Consider the following 20,604-nt stretch of genomic DNA (forward strand, 5'->3'; position numbering starts at 1 on the left):
GATTGCTTTGTGAACCCTAGTCGTGCTCCTATATATACCCACCTCTTTGACGTTGAGAAGTTCCTCTCCCCCATACAATTTACACTTTAGAAAAAAATCAGAAAATCTTCTTAGCATAGCTGTGAGTTTCTCCATCCTCTAGTCATCTCCACGAGTTCAAGCAAGGCCAAGGGTGTCACGCCCCTGATTTTTCCTATATATACTAAAATGGAAACTTTTTCCAATAGCCATAACTTCCTCATACGAACTCCGATTCTCGCGTTCCACATGTCCACGAACTCGTATCGACGCGCTCTACAACTTTCGTGAAGGAAGTTTTCGGAGAATCCCAACGAATAAAAAGTCAACCTTTGGCAACCCCCCTAAAACCATATTCTTCAATTAATTATTCGCCCGAAACACTTCCGCTCCATCCACGAGCCACGAAACCGTCCAATAGTTATAAAATTAATTCTGGAAAAATCCTCAGAAAATAATTATGAATTTCCGGGGCATCACATTCTACCCCCCTTAAGGAAATTTCGTCCCGAAATTTACACGTACCACTCCCACAAGTACGCATAAACTCATCTCCAAAAATCCAATTCTGATTCTCCTGCAAGAAAACACTCATTCTGAAGCCTCCACAGGGTATTGAACTAGTCAATTATCCCCGATCAAAGTTTCTTTGTAATCCATACAAAAAAAACAATCCAAACACTAACGATGATCACCACACCTTCTATTTCAACAACACTACGATCAACCACATGCATCTCGCTCAACAATCGATATAGGTACCTTACCTAATATCGCAATTCAAATGCATCCTACCATCCCACTTGGAGGTAATCTAAACATCTCACCTGTTTCAATCACGTACCAATGCAACAACAATTATGCACAACTACAACACTATGCACAACCACCTAAGAGTCCATAGTCCTGTCCTCACAGTATCTGCATCGATATACCAATTATTGCAACACTCTCATTGCTAAATTCAAAATGACGTTTCATTTCAAATCAATCGATAAAACTCTAGGTTTTTGCCACAGTCAACTATTTGCAAAATCACAATAAGCATTCCAACTATCTCCGAACATAGTAAGATGAGATTCAGCCTCGGCCGAACTACCCATCAATTGTCACATAGTATCGCACATACAAACAAAGTTGTAAAAGACTCCTCTGTTACAACAATGAAAAATGCATCATGCAACATACCACCTAAAACAGTACTTTACAAAAGGAAGCCACACGCAAAAGTCTAACTATAGACATCAGGCAAAGCCTGTTACAACACACAAAGGAATTAGGTTCCCCACTATCATACTTCGCCTTAGCAAGAAAAGTCTTAAGGCCGATAAGACACCTCCATTCCCTACACTTTGCTGAAAATTAGCATCCACTCAGACATGCCCCAAAGGCTGCTGTCCTCGCTGATTTCCTTGTCCCCTGCCCTGCTGCTGGGTACAACCCCTTGAGAAATGCCCTGTCTGGCCACAAGTAAAACACGCCAAGTTCTTCGGTTTTGTGCAAGCCTTAGCAGTATGGCCAATCTCCTTACAATTGTAACATCTCAGAGGTGCTCCCAGCCCAACAGGTGCAACCCTAGCAGGTGCAGCCGCTTCCCTAGCTGGCGCCTGCTGATGAGTCCTGCGCCTCTTCCAGAACCCACCCTGAGCATCTGTCCCTTCACTGTTCTCAACAGTTGCCTTTCCCTTCCTTCGGGAGTCCCTCTCAGCAGACTCCTGCTCCTGGAAAATCAAGTTCTCCTGCTCAATGGCCATAGCCTTAGCAAAAATGAGCTCCACAGTCTTCAGTTCCAGAACAGCGACATCGCGCCGGATTGAAGCATTCAGTCCCCACTGAAACTTCATAGCTAAGCTCTCAGCATCCATCTGTCTCACAAAGCGATACAACCTTGAGAACTCAGCCTCATAATCCCTCACACTCTTAGTCCCTTGGACTAACGAGATGAATTCCCTTTCCATCTGCTCCCTCACTGAAGGCGGAAAGTACTTCTTCCTGAACAGTTCCACAAACTCATTCCAGGTCATGGTGGACACGTCCATCACCCTCTGTGTGCCATTCCACCACACCCGTGCATCGCCTTGGAGCATAAATGTGGAAATCTTCCTCTTCTCAATGTCGTCACAGACAACCATCTCGAAGTAAGTCTTCATATTCTCAATCCATTGGTCTGCCAACATGTGATCCGTACCTCCCTGAAATGGAACTCCTCCCAACCTCGAAATCTCCTTTGCCAACTTCGACAAACGAGTGGGATCCACAACATTCGTAACCTCCACAACAGGTGGAACATGAAGCTCAACATTCGATGCCTCGAACTCATCCTCAAATATCTCCTCAACAGGAGGAGGAATCCTGCCCCTACCTCGGGCTCCACCCCTGCCTCTGGGTCTACCTCGACCCCTAGCTCGGCCTCCTTGTGAATCCATCACCTAAGAAGCATAACAACCTGTGATTAATACTTGTACAACTTCCAACTACAAGTATAAGTCAACAACATGACTAAATCAACCACCTTACTACGTCAGAAGATACAATTCTATCCCCTACGTAAATCTCGAGTTAAATCTAAAGGTCCCCATTCCTCAAAAGACTATAACTCCTAGAAACTACCTTAAGCTCCTACAACTTATTCACTGGGCCAACACTACCCTGAAGACTCACATTCCAACACTCATTGCATACCCAATGACTATATCAATACCGAAGAGCATCAGATGGGGATCCGCTGCAGACGGGCCATCACTCGAGGAGTATTGATTGTCACCAAATATGCACCTTACGCTCTGATACCAAACTGTCACGCCCCTGATTTTTCCTATATATACTAAAATGGAAACTTTTTCCAATAGCCATAACTTCCTCATACGAACTCCGATTCTCGCGTTCCACATGTCCACGAACTCGTATCGACGCGCTCTACAACTTTCGTTGATGTCGCTTTTGGGAGCGACCAATTTAACCCTGAAATGTCATTAGTAGTATAAAGTAAATAGGGATCGTTCTATTCCGGGGATTGAGGGTACACCTGTCATTGTCAAACAATTAAACAATTAAAATTAAAACAAAGTATAATATTTACAAAATATAGACATATTTACGCAAAGGGGGGAGTTTTTGGTTTTTGGTTTTAATTTCCGAAAATAAAATCTAAGTTACCTAAATAATTAAAATGCAAAAACATAAAAATACAAATGGAATGCAAGAACAAAGATCAAAGTCGAAACTCATGATTAAAATTAATTCAAGTTCATCATTGTTCATCATAGTCATGCAAGAGGAGTTGATCATGTGAAACGTTCAAAAGCAAACAATTTCCCATATTTTACTTTCAATGCTAATTAACCTAAGTGAAAGCACCTAGATTAATTCTATCAAACATGCAATCAAGCCCTAGAAAGCTAGTCAATCATGTCATGTTTAACGCAATAAACACCTAGAAAGGCTATCAACTCAAATGTGCAACTTAGTATGAAAAAGTCCACCTAATTGCAATCTTCTTTGATTAAATTCGGTTTTTGTACAAAACCTTTACTACTTATCGATTCAAGAACACAAAACCAAAAAGTTGATTCATGTTCTCAAATTCGTAGCAACAATCACATAAGAACCCTAAATGTTTCGAACCATTCAAGATAATCATACAAAAGATTTCTATCATGCAAATTTAATCAAACACTCACACAAAAGCAACCATAAATCGCAATATATGAATCTGAAAATTAACAATTCATCATAAAATTTCAGAAAACAATACTTGTTCATACATATGTGTCAACTAAGGCAAAACCAACGAAAATACAAAGCAAAGGTACAAGGAGAATCGGATTACACCGTGATGGAGATGAGATGAATGAAGTGATGATGTGGTCTCTTGAATTTCGAAAGCAATCTTCAAGGTGGAGGGTGGATGGTGTGCACGGCTTGTCTTCTTCTTCCTTGGCCTTGCTTGCACTTCGTGGTTGCCCTAGAGGATGGAGAGGAGCACGGCTAAGCTAGAGAGATTTCTGAATTATTTTCTCAAAGTGTAGAACGTAAAAGTGTGGACTTTGGAACCCCTTGACGTTGAGAGAAGAGATGAATATATAGGAGCACGGCTTCCTTTGTTCTCCAAGCCGTCTAACCCTAATGAAACTCACGGCACAATGATATAACTCCACATAATTTCCTCCAATGCTTGCTTGCCACATAAGCCCTATGAGGTGGTGCAACCAATCACAAAATTCCAATATGAATTCCCTAAATAATCTTGCCGAAATATAAAGAGATATTTTCTGATTTCCTTCACCAATTTCGGCAACAATATATTTAGAGAATAAAGGGGGACGAACCTAGACTCCTTTGAGAGCTTTTTGTGTTCAACACATATTCTCTTTCCTTTAAAAGCTCCCTAAGAAATCTCCACGAAATCTCTTTATTTTTTTCTGATTTTTCCTCACGGCAAAACCCTTGTTTTTCTCTTCATTATCTTTTGCCGAATTCCCTAGAGTTTGCACGGCATCCCCTTGTTTTCCTCTTGGCTTGGACGGCTAGGTCTTCTAGGGTTTTATCTCTTGATTTATTTCCATGAAAATAACCCTAGAAAATCTCCATAGAAAATCTTCTTTATTTTCTGATTTTTGGACGCCTCTTCCTTGTTTCTCTCATGCAATTTCACGGCAAACATATCTTTAGGGCTAGGGTTTGCGTCACAAACCCTAGTGTCATGGGCTTTGATGGGCCATTATCCAATTTGCCGAAAATCCAAGGAGTTCTTGGGCCTCGTTGCTTCATCTTCAAGCCTTCTCATTTTCCAACGCAAAACACATTATTTTTCCATTTCTTTTTCATGGTTGCGTTGGAAACTTGCTAGGGAAGCCTTCCTCCATTTCGTAGGATTTCCTGGTTGGACTAGGAAAGCTTGTTTCTTCATTTCTGCTCAAATGTGTGGGCCATTTTCTCTCATGTTCGTTCGTCTTGATGTTCGCAAGCTCCTCTTTCCATTCGTGCGTTCATTTCCACTTTCTAGCTCGGAGGTCCTGAAAATAGAAACTATACTTAAAATAGAAACTTTCTAAAAAATGAAAATAGAAACTTACTAAAAATGAAAAATAGAAACTTTCCAGAAATGAGAAATGAAAAATGAGAAATGAAAAATGAAGACAAAAATGGAAACTTTCTACAATAAGGAACTTTCCCAATCAAAGAATGGAAACTTTCCCAAACAGGGATTTTTCAAGGAAATGGCGCAGAAAAGTGTAGGGAAATGCAGTTAAAACGTCGCATTAAAATGCTCCTATCAAATTCCCCCACACTTAGCTTTTGCTAGTCCCTTAGCAAAATCAAACTAAGACACACACTAAGACTCAACAGAAATTAAAGACTTGACACGAAACAGACTCTATAGCCCTTCAACTTTTTGTCTCAGCAATCTCTTACTTTCACAACACCAAGATTAGCACTTCACCAAGAATAAATGTTTAGGCATTCGAGAGTTAATTAAAACACATAATCTTCACATACACAAGTAGGACTTGGTTGTAACAATGGTGATCGGTTCTGTTAAGCATGTTTCAGACAAGTATGATTCAATTCCTCACAAGTTATATCCACTCTTTCTTCTCTCAGATCATGGCAATGCTTAAAAGCTTATACACTCAAGTATATGTGAAAGACAGCAAGTATATCACATAATTCAAGAAACGAAAGCACATGTATAATTTATTTTAAAGATCTCATGAAGGATACCAACTACTTGCACAGATGGACCCAAGCCATAGGTTCAACTCTTGTAACTCATCTCCACATCAAGGGCTGTCCCATCTTAAGGATCAAGAAGGTCTTCTTAAAGGTTGTAATGGGGCCAAGGCTCAAGGTTTTAAGAAATGAAGGGTAAGGGTTTATCAAAGTGTTCTAAAAACCTAGCAGAGCACATGTAGATGTAGAGACCTCAAGAAATCCACCAAGGTATTGCAAAAACGTCACTTTCCCTAGAGGTAACATAAAAGGGGCCTGATGTCTTCATGTTGGGCCCAATCTTCATTGTAAACTTCCCTTGAACTATAGTGAATGGACAAAGGCCAAATTTTTCTGTAGTGGGCCTTCAGTTCAACGTAAACTCCAAAATCACCAAGTATGGGGGACTAAAATCCATAAATATTTCTTTCTTTTCTTTTCTAGCCGTACATTTTTTTTCTTCTTTTCATTTTTCACGGCTTTCACATATTTTTTTTTTTTTTTGGACAAGTCTACCCCCACACTTTAACTTTCACCTCTTCTCAATTTTCATCCTTAGCACCAAACCCACGAAGTATGTCTCAAAAGATAGCTCCACTAAGTTCTTAGAACAAAGGGTAGGGTTTTAACTATACTAAGCTTCATGGTTAAGGGTTTTAAGGGTGATGAATGAAAAGGCTCAATGTAGGCTCAAAGGGGCTTATCTAGGGGAGTCCCACGACGGGCACAATTAGGGACACAGGTTTATTTGGCAATGGTGGAAATTCCTAGGGTGCCTCTATCCCTTCCAGAATCAGGGCCATGTATTGACAAACGTCTCAACAAGTACAAGAGTGAATTCTAGCATTCTCTAGTCCATCAAACTTAATCTATGGCAAGCAATCAATCAAATGAAGAATAATGAGATCATCAAAATATCGCCAAGAAAATAAGAATATATTTTTCATTTCACTCCAAGAAAAAGGAACATGGCTCAATTATCTCACATGGGCTTATATGAATCAAAACTCATCCTAACATGCTCATATTCTGTACCAAAGTTTTCGAATCCATATCCACTACAAGGCACACATTTTTCATATATCTCAATTAACCAAAGAATACCATGTTTAAAAATCATCTCAATCTTGTGATCCTCTTTTAGTCATGATTTTAGAGATATAGAATCATCCTAGACAGTTGAAAGGGCATCCTAAGACTCAAAACAAAAACAAAAGCAACGAAAATTTTTAAATTTTTGACATTTTTCAATTTTTTTGTATTTTTCAATATATGACTCAAGATAAAAGTGTAAATCCCTTCCCCCACACTTAAATATTGCATTGTCCTCAATGTAATCAATAAAAAGCATGCAATGGAACACTTAAGCATATAGGGATGAAATTTACGAAAATGACTACCAACATAAAGAAAAATTGGAGAAGTAAAAGGGAGAGATAAAACAAATCTGCGTTGATGACTCCTCCACAGCTACTTCAGAATTGGGTTGCCTCCCAATTAGCGCTTAATGTTTATAGTCTTTCAGCCTAGACTTGTACCTCCATTTAATCCTCAGGGTTTGGAACGTTTTGGAGGGGCACATCCTCCACTTCATGTTCCACAAATGCCTCATAGTAAGGCTTCAAGCGGTGGCCATTCACCTTGAACTCGTTATTTGTATGCTCACTCTTTATCTGCACAGCTCCATGAGGAAACACATGAGTGATAACAAAAGGCCCAATCCAACGAGAACGAAGCTTACCTGGGAAGAGTTTGAGACGAGAATGGAAGAGAAGAACTTTTTGACCTACAACAAAAGTCTTTCTTCGAATCATTTTGTCATGGAATGCCTTAGTCTTATCCTTGTAAATTTTAGCACTTTCAAAGGCATCATTCCTTATCTCCTCTAACTCTTGCAATTGCAACTTCCTATGAAGCCCAGCTGCATCCATATCCATGTTGAACTGCTTCACAGCCCACCAAGCTTTGTGCTCCAACTCCACAGGTAAATGGCATGGTTTGCCATAGACAATTCGATATGGTGACATACCTATGGGAGTTTTGTATGCAGTTCTGTAGGCCCACAAAGCATCCTCTAGACGCAAGGACCAGTCCTTCCTGTTGGGGTTCACAGTCTTCTCCAATATCCCCTTAATCTGACGATTAGAGACCTCAGCCTGCCCACTAGTTTGTGGGTGATAAGGTGTAGAAACCTTATGTGTGACATCATATCTCTTCAAGAGAGCCTCAATCGTCCGATTGCAAAAATGGGATCCTCCATCACTAATGAGAACTCTAGGCATTCCAAACCTGCTAAAGATGTTAGACTTGATAAAATCTGCAACAACCTTAGAGTCATTAGTTCTAGTGGCCTTTGCTTCCACCCATTTGGAAACATAGTCAACTGCAAGTAAGATATAGAGAAACCCAAAAGATGAAGGGAAAGGTCCCATGAAATCTATACCCCAGACATCAAATATTTCAACAGTTATTATATTGGACAATGGCATTTGATCTCTAGGACCTAGATTTCCTGTTCTTTGGCACTTATCACAAGTTAAACAATAGGCATGTGCATCCCTAAATAATGTTGGCCAATAGAACCCAGACTCTAGCACCTTAAACGCAGTCTTCTTAGACCCAAAGTGTCCCCCACATGCTTTAGAGTGGCAAAAAGAAAGTATAGCATTATGTTCATGTTCAGGCACACATCTCCTAATCAATTGATCAGAGCAATACTTCCACAAATAAGGTTCATCCCAAACATATTGCTTAACAGTTTTCTTAAGCCTATCCCTATGAGCACGTGACATGGTATCAGGAATCTTTCTAGACACAATATAATTCACAATGTCTGCATACCATGGTTCACTTACCTGAAGTCCAAAGAGTTGCTCGTCTGGAAATGTCTCCACCAGAGGGAGATAATCTTCTGCATGCACTAAGCGACTCAAGTGGTCAGCTACCACGTTCTCACTACCCTTCTTGTCCTTGATTTCCACGTCGAATTCTTGCAAGAGTAGGATCCATCTGATGAGCCTTGGTTTCGCCTCCTTCTTGGTCATCAAGTATTTCAAAGCTGCATGGTCAGTAAAGATAGTAACTTTGGTACCAAGTAAATAAGAGCGAAACTTCTCAAGGGCAAAGACAACTGCAAGGAGCTCTTTCTCTGTGGTGGAGTAATTCATTTGTGCATCATTGAGAGTCCTTGAGGCGTAGTAGATGGCATAGGGCAGCTTTTCCTTCCTTTGTCCCAAAACGGCTCCAACTGCGTAGTCAGAGGCATCACACATTAACTCAAAGGGCAAGGACCAGTCTGGAGGTAACATGATGGGGGCAGATGTCAACAACTCCTTAAGCTTGTCAAAAGCTTCTTGACACTCCTTGTCAAAGTGGAAGGGCACATCCTTCTGGAGCAGTTGACATAAGGGTCTCGAAATTTTGGAGAAGTCCTTGATGAACCTCCTGTAAAAACCTGCATGACCAAGGAAAGAACGAATCTCTCTCACAGAAGTGGGAGAGGGTAAGTGACGCACAATATCAACCTTGGCTTTATCAACCTCTATACCCCTAGCAGAGACAATATGTCCTAGAACTATTCCTTGTTTAACCATAAAATGGCATTTTTCCCAGTTTAAGACAAGGTTAGTTTCCATGCAACGTTTCAGAATTATCTCCAGATTATTAAGACAATCATCAAAATTCTTTCCAAAAACTGAAAAGTCATCCATGAATACCTCTATGATTTTCTCAATATAATCTGAAAAGATACTTACCATACACCTCTGAAAGGTACCTGGAGCGTTGCAAAGTCCGAAGGGCATACGTCTATAGGCAAACGTTCCAAAGGGGCAAGTGAAGGTTGTCTTCTCTTGATCTTCATTTGCAATTGCAATCTGGTTGTAACCAGAGTATCCATCTAGAAAACAATAGTAGTCATGTCCAGCTAGGCGCTCAAGCATCTGGTCAATGAATGGCAGAGGAAAGTGGTCTTTCCTTGTGGTTGCGTTGAGCCTCCTATAGTCAATGCATACTCTGTGGCCTGTTACTGTCCTTTGGGGCACCAGTTCGTTATCAGCATTCTTTACCACAGTGATCCCAGACTTCTTGGGCACGACCTGAACTGGAGAGACCCACTTGGAGTCAGAAATAGGGTAGATTACCCCACAATCAAGGAGTTTGATAACCTCCTTCTTCACTACTTCCATCATTGGAGGGTTGAGACGACGTTGAGCCTCTCTAGTGGGTTTAGACCCCTCCTCTAGAAGTATCCTGTGGACGCAAGTTGTAGGGCTGATTCCCTTGATATCCGCCAATGTCCATCCTATGGCGGTCTTGTGTTGCTTCAACATTTCCACCAACTTCTCTTCTTGTGGAGTTGTTAGTGCAGAGGACACAATCACTGGCAAGGTTTCCTTGTCCCCTAAGTAGACATACTTCAAATGGTCTGGAAGAGGTTTTAGCTCAAGTTCTGGGGCCTGGACCACTGAAGGTAAAGTCTTGTTAGTGGATAACTGAATGGACAAGGGAGAAACAGACTTACCTATGAAGGGTGATGCCTCAAGGAAGGAGACGTTTTCAATGATTTTCTCCTCACAAGTGTCTTTCAACTTGTCCTCTGGGATGGTGACGCCTTCCTTTGTATAGCCTACCCCACTCTCAAGGGTAGTGACTAGGGTATCCTCATGCATAACATCAAACATTTTCTGCGCAAGTTCATCTAAAATGTCAGCAGAAAAACAATCATTAACCTCTAGGGGATACCTCATGGCTTCAAAGATGTTAAAGCCAATGATGTCACCATCGAACTCCATTGTAAGAGAGCCTTCATACACATCAATCTTCGTCCTAGCTGTCCTTAAGAAAGGACGTCCCAAAAGCAATGGAGTGGAACTTACAGGGGAGTCCTCCATTTCCAGTACATAAAAATCAGCTGGGAAGATAAGATGGTTAACCTGTACAAGCACATCCTCCAACAAACCTCTAGGGTATGCATTGGATCTGTCAGCTAACTGAATGATAACATTGTCAGATTTAAGTTCCCCTAGACCTAGGGTTTCATAAACAGAGTAGGGCATAACATTAACAGATGCACCTAGGTCTAGCATGGCATTCTTAAATCTAGAGTTACCAATAGTACAAGGAATGGTAAAGCTTCCAGGATCCTTACACTTTGGAGGGATCTTCCTCTGAATTAGGGCAGAGACATTCTCACTTACCTTTACCACCTCCTTTTCACGGTTTACTCTCCTAGTAGTGCAAAGCTCTTTGAGGAACTTGGCATACTTAGGGACTTGCTTGATGGCCTCTAGGAGGGGTAGGTTTACTTGCACCTTCTTGAAAGTTTCCAAGATAGCTTGGTCACTTTCATCCTTCTTAGATTGGGCAAACCTGCGTGGGAAGGGCATGCAAGAAGAAGAAGGGTTAGCAATAACCGAATTTGATAAGTTAGAATTATTACCTTTGATTTCCGGTTTTGCCTTTAAAGATGAGGATGCCTTGGTCTCTTCCTTTGACGTTGCAGGGTCCTTCTCAATACCCAACTTGGTGGGTTCTTGGTCTTCCTCAATTTCTATGCTCATTTGGACCTTCTTGGGTTGCTTGGGTGGATCCACAAATGGTCTCCCACTCCTCGTAGTCACAACTGATGCATTCTCCACATTACCCTTAGGGTTAGGTATTGTGCCACTAGGAAGCTTCCCAGTCTCATGAATCTTGCTCATGAAGTCCACAACTTGGCCCATCTGTTTCTTAAGATCTGCAATATCCTTAGTGTGGGTCTGTTGTCCTTGAATCAAAGCTTGAGTAGAGTTTGTCAAGGCCTGGGTGGAACTAGTCAAGGCTTCCAACGTTTTGTCATAGTGAGACATTGAAGGTCCTGAGTTCTGTTGAGGCGGAGGCATGTAGGGCCTTTGAAAAGATGATCCTTGGAATGAAGGCCCTTGAGGACGTTGGAAGTTCCCACCAAGAGGATTCTGAACGTTATCATTGTTGGTCCACTTGAAGTTGGGATGGTCCCTCCATCCTGGGTTGTACGTATTGGAGTAAGGATCATGTCTAGGACGTTGAGGTCCTCCTTGGTATCCTCCTTGATATCCTCCAATAGCATTTGCAGATTCCCATCCTCCATTCTCATTAAGTTGAGGGCACTGATCTGTAACATGCCCTTGCATAGAGCATACCCCACAAGCTATTGTTGCACTAGGTCCTTTTGAACTTACCACTTGGTTCATGAGGAGAGTAAGCTTATTCAGTTGATCCTCAATTGCAGTATTCTTGCTCATCTCATGCACCCTACGAGTAGAGTGTCCTACCCCCTCATATTGTTGAGAGTTCAAGGCACGATTAGCTATCAGCTCCTTCCCAACTGTAGGGGACTTATCCACAAAAGCTCCTCCAGCTGCAGCATCCAACATTTGCCTTTCCAAGGGTAAGAGTCCTTCATAGAAACATGTGAGTAGGGTCTCATCCTTCATCTGATGTTGAGGGCATTGTGCAAGTAGGGAATTGAACCTCTCATAGTAGGCAGCATAGGACTCATCATGAGCTTGCTCTATTCCACTAAGCTTCTTTCTAAGTGTGATGACCTTAGAAGCTGGGAAGTATTTCTCCAAGAAAGCCTTTCTCATTGTCTCCCATGAAGTGATACGTCCTGCAGGAAGCTCATATAGCCAATCTTTGGCTCTGTCAGCTAAGGAGAATGGAAATGCTCTCATCTTCAGAAGATTCTCATCTGCCCCTTGTGGTTGCATGTTTGCACAAACAGATTGAAATTCTCGAACATGCTTGTTAGCGTCCTCCATATTAAGTCCATGGAAGATAGGGAGCTTGTGCAACAAACCACTCTTTAGCTCGAACTCTGCTTGTCTTCCAGCTGCAGGGGGAGGGTATACTATGCCTGTAGGGGGTCCTCCTTCAACAGTTGCAGTGGAAAGTTCCCTAATAGATGCCATTCTCTCTTCTCCGACTTCTTCAGGTGGTGGTGAAGGTGGTGGTGTAGAGTTGGACGAAATCACAGGTGAAGGTGAACGTGAAGGAGGAGATGGACTTGGTGTAGGTGATGTAGACTCCTCAGAACAGTAGGTCCTCTTCCCTTGTTCGTTAAAGATATACCCTCTGTGTGTCGAAGGGGAAGGGCTTGTCTGCTCAAGAAGTGAAGGACCCTTCAAGCGAGCGAGCCTTGCTTCAATTTCCTTTAGTGTAGAGGATCTAAAAGGCTCGGTCATTCATAGGAATCCTGAACATCATCAAAATTCAAAGAAGTTAGCAAAGTAAAAAGTGAGTTAATTACAAATTAGTGATTTATACATCAACCTTACTATTCACGAGTCACTATTCACAAGTTACTATTCACGACTTTACTATTTATGATTTATACAAGTATAAAGAGAAGTATAAATTACAACTATCCACAATCTTTTCACAAATAAACCACAAAAGAAATTTATACAAGTATAAAATGCACAAAACAACACAATTTACAAGTGGAGGTTATGTTCAAGTATCTTATTATCTTTACAAAATAAAGTTAATATCTCAATTGATTACAAGTTGTAAGTCGAGCCCAATAGAAACCACTACTATTGGTGAGATACGATCTAGGGATAGTCGCCTAGACATAAGTTGCTTTCCTTTGTTTCAGAAGGCTAGATGGCCAGATTAAGAGGTAAGTGAGAGGGAGGACTCATTTTGGTGACACTACGGAGGCTACTCCCTCATTGAGGTTTAGGCCCCTATTGGCTACTCCCACATTGTGGTTTACGCACGGTCTATAGTATCTCTGAGATCCAATTGAACCCATCACCCAGGGTCTCAACCTAAGACACCACCTATATGCCCCTTACTCAGCTTGAAAAGAACTCATGTGTTAGACAGTTCTCCAAATGTTAATAAAAGCCGCCCTCAACCTCATAAGACCTCAGAAAGGCACTAATGAAGGGTTAAGGCCAATATTAACAAAAGGGCCCTTATCTACTCATACGAATTTACACACTTATAATAAATCAAGAATTTAACAATATTTATAATTAATTCTTTACATTTCCTTTGTTTAACAAGATTAGACACCATTTACACAAAACTTTCACACAAACAAACAAAACGTCACTATTCACATCTAATTATCTTCTTTTTTTTTTTTTTTTTTTTTTTTTTTTTTTTTTTTTTACGAAATTAAGTAAAATTACTTCTATTCTTTCCTTTTCTTTACAATTATTTTCAACACTTAGGTACGGGAACAGGGAGTCTCGATGTGCAATGGGGCTGAAACAGCTACCCTTTTCAAGACTATGTTTAATCCAATATACCTTAGGTGCATCACAACATTTTCTTTTGTTATAAATACCATTGATTTCGAATTAAATTCCAAGCGGTAAATCAAGTGGACGTGCGGCCCAAGTATAATCGTCAAGACACTAAGTCTCTCCTACATCCTTTGGGCAACCTTACTGAAATGGCCAGGTAGGGGAGGGCGACCACGAGAGGTAGAATCCATTTTGGCATGAGCTACTCCCACATTGTGGTTTAGGCTCATTTGCACGCACTTCTGGATTCAAGAACCAGTCATGAGCGTTGTCCCCTTCCTAGACACCATCCCACATAGGCTATACTTACTTGGATATAAAAGGTCCTAAGTGTGAAGACAGTTCAATGAATGTTAATAAAGGCCGCCCTCAACCTTAAGGGACCTGGACTAGGTACCAATAAGGGGTTTAGGCCAATATTAATAAACACGACTTCACCTATTCCTTCTTTAATTTACAACTCACAATTAAAATTCGTATTCAACAATATAAATAATCAACCTAAGTAAGTAATTACTAATTTTCGACAATTATAAACAAAATAATTAACAAGTAATTTTTTTTTTTTTTTTTCGGTCACAATATAAACAAAACACATATTATTCACAATATGACAAATGATTTTTCAATCCCCGGCAACGGCGCCAAAAATTGATGTCGCTTTTGGGAGCGACCAATTTAACCCTGAAATGTCATTAGTAGTATAAAGTAAATAGGGATCGTTCTATTCCGGGGATTGAGGGTACACCTGTCATTGTCAAACAATTAAACAATTAAAATTAAAACAAAGTATAATATTTACAAAATATAGACATATTTACGCAAAGGGGGGAGTTTTTGGTTTTTGGTTTTAATTTCCGAAAATAAAATCTAAGTTACCTAAATAATTAAAATGCAAAAACATAAAAATACAAATGGAATGCAAGAACAAAGATCAAAGTCGAAACTCATGATTAAAATTAATTCAAGTTCATCATTGTTCATCATAGTCATGCAAGAGGAGTTGATCATGTGAAACGTTCAAAAGCAAACAATTTCCCATATTTTACTTTCAATGCTAATTAACCTAAGTGAAAGCACCTAGATTAATTCTATCAAACATGCAATCAAGCCCTAGAAAGCTAGTCAATCATGTCATGTTTAACGCAATAAACACCTAGAAAGGCTATCAACTCAAATGTGCAACTTAGTATGAAAAAGTCCACCTAATTGCAATCTTCTTTGATTAAATTCGGTTTTTGTACAAAACCTTTACTACTTATCGATTCAAGAACACAAAACCAAAAAGTTGATTCATGTTCTCAAATTCGTAGCAACAATCACATAAGAACCCTAAATGTTTCGAACCATTCAAGATAATCATACAAAAGATTTCTATCATGCAAATTTAATCAAACACTCACACAAAAGCAACCATAAATCGCAATATATGAATCTGAAAATTAACAATTCATCATAAAATTTCAGAAAACAATACTTGTTCATACATATGTGTCAACTAAGGCAAAACCAACGAAAATACAAAGCAAAGGTACAAGGAGAATCGGATTACACCGTGATGGAGATGAGATGAATGAAGTGATGATGTGGTCTCTTGAATTTCGAAAGCAATCTTCAAGGTGGAGGGTGGATGGTGTGCACGGCTTGTCTTCTTCTTCCTTGGCCTTGCTTGCACTTCGTGGTTGCCCTAGAGGATGGAGAGGAGCACGGCTAAGCTAGAGAGATTTCTGAATTATTTTCTCAAAGTGTAGAACGTAAAAGTGTGGACTTTGGAACCCCTTGACGTTGAGAGAAGAGATGAATATATAGGAGCACGGCTTCCTTTGTTCTCCAAGCCGTCTAACCCTAATGAAACTCACGGCACAATGATATAACTCCACATAATTTCCTCCAATGCTTGCTTGCCACATAAGCCCTATGAGGTGGTGCAACCAATCACAAAATTCCAATATGAATTCCCTAAATAATCTTGCCGAAATATAAAGAGATATTTTCTGATTTCCTTCACCAATTTCGGCAACAATATATTTAGAGAATAAAGGGGGACGAACCTAGACTCCTTTGAGAGCTTTTTGTGTTCAACACATATTCTCTTTCCTTTAAAAGCTCCCTAAGAAATCTCCACGAAATCTCTTTATTTTTTTCTGATTTTTCCTCACGGCAAAACCCTTGTTTTTCTCTTCATTATCTTTTGCCGAATTCCCTAGAGTTTGCACGGCATCCCCTTGTTTTCCTCTTGGCTTGGACGGCTAGGTCTTCTAGGGTTTTATCTCTTGATTTATTTCCATGAAAATAACCCTAGAAAATCTCCATAGAAAATCTTCTTTATTTTCTGATTTTTGGACGCCTCTTCCTTGTTTCTCTCATGCAATTTCACGGCAAACATATCTTTAGGGCTAGGGTTTGCGTCACAAACCCTAGTGTCATGGGCTTTGATGGGCCATTATCCAATTTGCCGAAAATCCAAGGAGTTCTTGGGCCTCGTTGCTTCATCTTCAAGCCTTCTCATTTTCCAACGCAAAACACATTATTTTTCCATTTCTTTTTCATGGTTGCGTTGGAAACTTGCTAGGGAAGCCTTCCTCCATTTCGTAGGATTTCCTGGTTGGACTAGGAAAGCTTGTTTCTTCATTTCTGCTCAAATGTGTGGGCCATTTTCTCTCATGTTCGTTCGTCTTGATGTTCGCAAGCTCCTCTTTCCATTCGTGCGTTCATTTCCACTTTCTAGCTCGGAGGTCCTGAAAATAGAAACTATACTTAAAATAGAAACTTTCTAAAAAATGAAAATAGAAACTTACTAAAAATGAAAAATAGAAACTTTCCAGAAATGAGAAATGAAAAATGAGAAATGAAAAATGAAGACAAAAATGGAAACTTTCTACAATAAGGAACTTTCCCAATCAAAGAATGGAAACTTTCCCAAACAGGGATTTTTCAAGGAAATGGCGCAGAAAAGTGTAGGGAAATGCAGTTAAAACGTCGCATTAAAATGCTCCTATCATTCGTGAAGGAAGTTTTCGGAGAATCCCAACGAATAAAAAGTCAACCTTTGGCAACCCCCCTAAAACCATATTCTTCAATTAATTATTCGCCCGAAACACTTCCGCTCCATCCACGAGCCACGAAACCGTCCAATAGTTATAAAATTAATTCTGGAAAAATCCTCAGAAAATAATTATGAATTTCCGGGGCATCACAAAGGGAGAAGAAGCATAGCCGTGAGCATCCATCATCCATCTCCAACCTTGAAGCTTGCTTTCGAGATTCAAGAGACCACCACATCAATCGTTCATCACCATCCCCATCTCACGGTGTAATCCGATTCTCCTTTGTAACCTTTGCTTTGAATTTCGTTGGTTATGAACTAGTTGACATATGTGTTTGAACAAATATTAATTTCTGGAATTTTATGATTAATTGAGAATTTTCAGATTCATATATTGTGATTCGAGAGTTGCTTATGTGAGTTTGTTTAATTAAATTTGCGTTATAGATAACTTTTGTAGTTTAATCTTATGTGGTTGCAAACACTTAGGGTCACTACACCAATAATGGGCTATAGAGACAATCAAGTTTCGCCACTAAAGAAGTATTAGGGACTAAATTACGTACAAATGCGTCCCTAAAAGTATGAGTGACGAACTAGTAATTCGTCCCTATTTCTTGCGTCTCTAAAAACTATTAGAGACAGCTTACTCCAACTATCCGTCTCTATTAATTATTGACTGCCACATGGCAGCATGCGTCAGAAAACCTAGGGACAACGCAATCTGTCTCTAATAGTATTAATATAATATAAAAAAAAAATCTGCTTTTTATGTATAATACATAAAAAGCAGAAGAAAAAGCTGAACAAATGATGTATATTAACAACAAAATTAAAACTAATGATTTTATTAAAAAATTACATACAATAAGTTCAAGCGATTACACTCCCAGAACTAAAACATTAAAAAGAGAGAACAAAAAATAACTAAATACTCTTCTTCACACTTCAGTGTAGCTGCAGCTTTCAACAAAAAAGACCAGTGAACATATGAACTCTTTCAGTATTCTCAGGTTGCAGTGATTTTCCCTAGCCCAAGTTCCAGCATCATCTTTTCCCTAAGCCATGGAAAAACAGAATAGGTCAATGCAGTGATAGATACCTACTATGCCTAATAAAGCTAAATTAAAACACCTAATCCATACCTGGACAAAATGGGGTGTGAATTAAGTATAGATGCCCCCTTTATACTAGTTACCATCTGCAACTCCAAGAAAACAGATTAAGTTTGAAATTTGCTGATATCAGATAAGATAAAACCAATGTGAAAAACTTGACAATGAATAAAACACCCAAATTACAGATAGCAGTGTGAAACTTGACAATGAATAAAACTATTTCTGGGAACAAAAAGCACATTACAAACGCATGTCTATAGTTGTATACACACAAGTAACAAATAAGTATTACTATTTATAACAAATTACTACTGCAAGTCTACACTACCTGGAGATGTCACAATCTCTTTCAACTTGATGACATTGTCATGGTGCAGCTTCTTTATTGGTTTTCATGTTCCGTATGGCAGTTATAGGGATCTGGACAAAAAAAATACAAAAGGTTGCATATTTGATTATCAATCGCATATTGATGGCATCTCTCTTAATTGAGTATAATTGGGCAGAGTAATGGAAACCCAATACTTCAAAAAAATAAATGAGAAAGCTATAAGTGAAGGGCCAGCAGCACCAATACTTAAGCAAACTGATAAAATTACTGCCAAATCGAAACTCAAAAGCAACACAAGTTATTTACGTATCAGTGTGTTTGTATTCAAGCTACACTTATTAACAAAAGCTTCTGCCCTTTATATATAATAAAACATACATATTAGCTACCTGATATCCATGAGAGTAAAAGATAAGTTACGAAACCCAGCTTTAGCCATGTCTACAAAATATGACACAGCAAATAGATTAGACATTGTTTTAAATTACGCAACTTTACTCCTACCAATTGCTACTAAATGACGCAATTTTCATAAGCAATCAAAGGATTTGGGTTGTCATCATGCATCCACATATAAACATTTGAGGGAGAGAGGGGCAGGATATACATACTCCAATTGAAGAGGGACTTGGAGAACAGGAGCTAGGCCTATGGTCCGCACAATTGTTCTGAAGTTTCTCATCGCCATTGTTTATCGTAATTGATTGGTATCAATTCCTCCTCAATAATCTTAGCCAATCGATCATTTAGGATTCCCAGCAAACAAATACAAGTTTGCAACCTGCAATTCAAACCAAAGGCAACATACAACCAATCAATAGAACACCCATCAAACCAAAACCTAATTTCTACTCCGAACCATTAAATTTAAACTAAACAGCAAAATTGAACAAACCAATTGGTAATACTCGGAGAAATTTCCAATTCAAAAGCTTTCATCTAGAACAGGACGAAGATGAAGGATAGGGTTTGGGGTAGTTTTGATTCAGATATGAGAGGGTGTTGGCGGTTTTACGAAGGTAGTGGAGGCGTGGCGACCTAGAAGACTCTGCAATCTGAGAGAGAGAGAAAGGGTAGATAACACACGGTCATTGTAAAATAAAAAAGACGGTGATTTCATTATTCTTTTTTTTTCTTTTTTTTTTATAGGAAGAGAGTTTTATTTTATCTTTTATTTACTGAATTCAAATGGTAGGACCCATAGCATTAGAGACGGAAGAACATCGCCTCTAACATTAATTTGTGGTGTAGTGGAGATTTCCGCCTCTACCATTACTCATTAGAGACGGTCTCATTATTCCGTCACTAGCCAGCGTCACTATAGCCCGTTATTGGTGTAGTGGGTTTTGATATGAATGATGCTAGGTTTAAGAGCATGAAATCGACTTTTCGTTTTGTGTAAACTTGAATCAAAGTAGTAAAGGTTTTGTACAAAGATCGAATTTAATTAAAGAGAATTGCAATTAGGTGGACTTTTCCATACTAAGTTGTACACTTGAGTTGATAGCCTTTCTCTATGTGTAATGCGTTAAACATGTTATGATTAACTAGCTTTCTAGTGCTTGAATGCATGTTTGATAGGATTGATCTAGGTGCTTTCACTTAGGTTAATTAGCATTGAAAAGTAAAATATGGGAAATCATTTGCTTTCGAATGTTTCACATGATCAACTCCTTTCTCATGACTTAGATGAACAATATTAGGGTTTGAGTCAATTTTAATCATATGTTTCGATTTTGATCTTTGTTCTCTCATTCCATTTGTATTTTTATGTTTTTACATTTTAATTGTTTTGTTAACTTAGTTTTATTTTCGAAAAAGAAAACCAAAAACAAAATCCCCCCCTATTTTCATAAATAATGTCTATAATTGTGAATACCTTTGTGAATATTATACTTTGTTTTAATTTTAATTGTTTGTTTGTCCTACATTGACAGGTGTACCCTCAATCCCCGGAATAGAACGATCCCTGCTTATCCTATACTAACAATTGTCTTTTGCAGGGTAATTTTGTGCGCTTAATTCAGGCGTACCATAATTTATAGTTACTTGTTTATAATTTTTGTATTTCTTTGTTAATTGTAGTCACTAACTTTA

The 20,604-nt window shown here is 39.2% G+C and overlaps 1 protein-coding gene and 1 long non-coding RNA gene across 2 annotated transcripts; both read right to left on the reverse strand.

Moving 5' to 3' along the window:
- Positions 1–1,391: 1,391 nt before the first annotated feature.
- On the reverse strand, positions 1,392–1,772 carry LOC121052324. The gene has a single exon (XM_040517061.1). It carries the CDS (start codon positions 1,770–1,772, stop codon positions 1,392–1,394), a length of 381 nt encoding a protein of 126 aa, XP_040372995.1.
- Positions 1,773–17,874: 16,102 nt separating this feature from the next.
- On the reverse strand, positions 17,875–19,594 carry LOC112191824. The gene is made up of 6 exons (XR_002933158.2): positions 19,403–19,594; positions 19,119–19,288; positions 18,897–18,948; positions 18,505–18,596; positions 18,204–18,259; positions 17,875–18,116 (listed from the first exon to the last, which is right to left on the reverse strand). It is a non-coding gene; the product is annotated as an uncharacterized LOC112191824 (long non-coding RNA).
- Between the last annotated feature and the right edge of the window lie 1,010 nt (positions 19,595–20,604).

The sequence above is a fragment of the Rosa chinensis genome, chromosome 3 (genome assembly GCF_002994745.2).
Source record: "Rosa chinensis cultivar Old Blush chromosome 3, RchiOBHm-V2, whole genome shotgun sequence".
Taxonomy (NCBI): Eukaryota; Viridiplantae; Streptophyta; class Magnoliopsida; order Rosales; family Rosaceae; genus Rosa; species Rosa chinensis.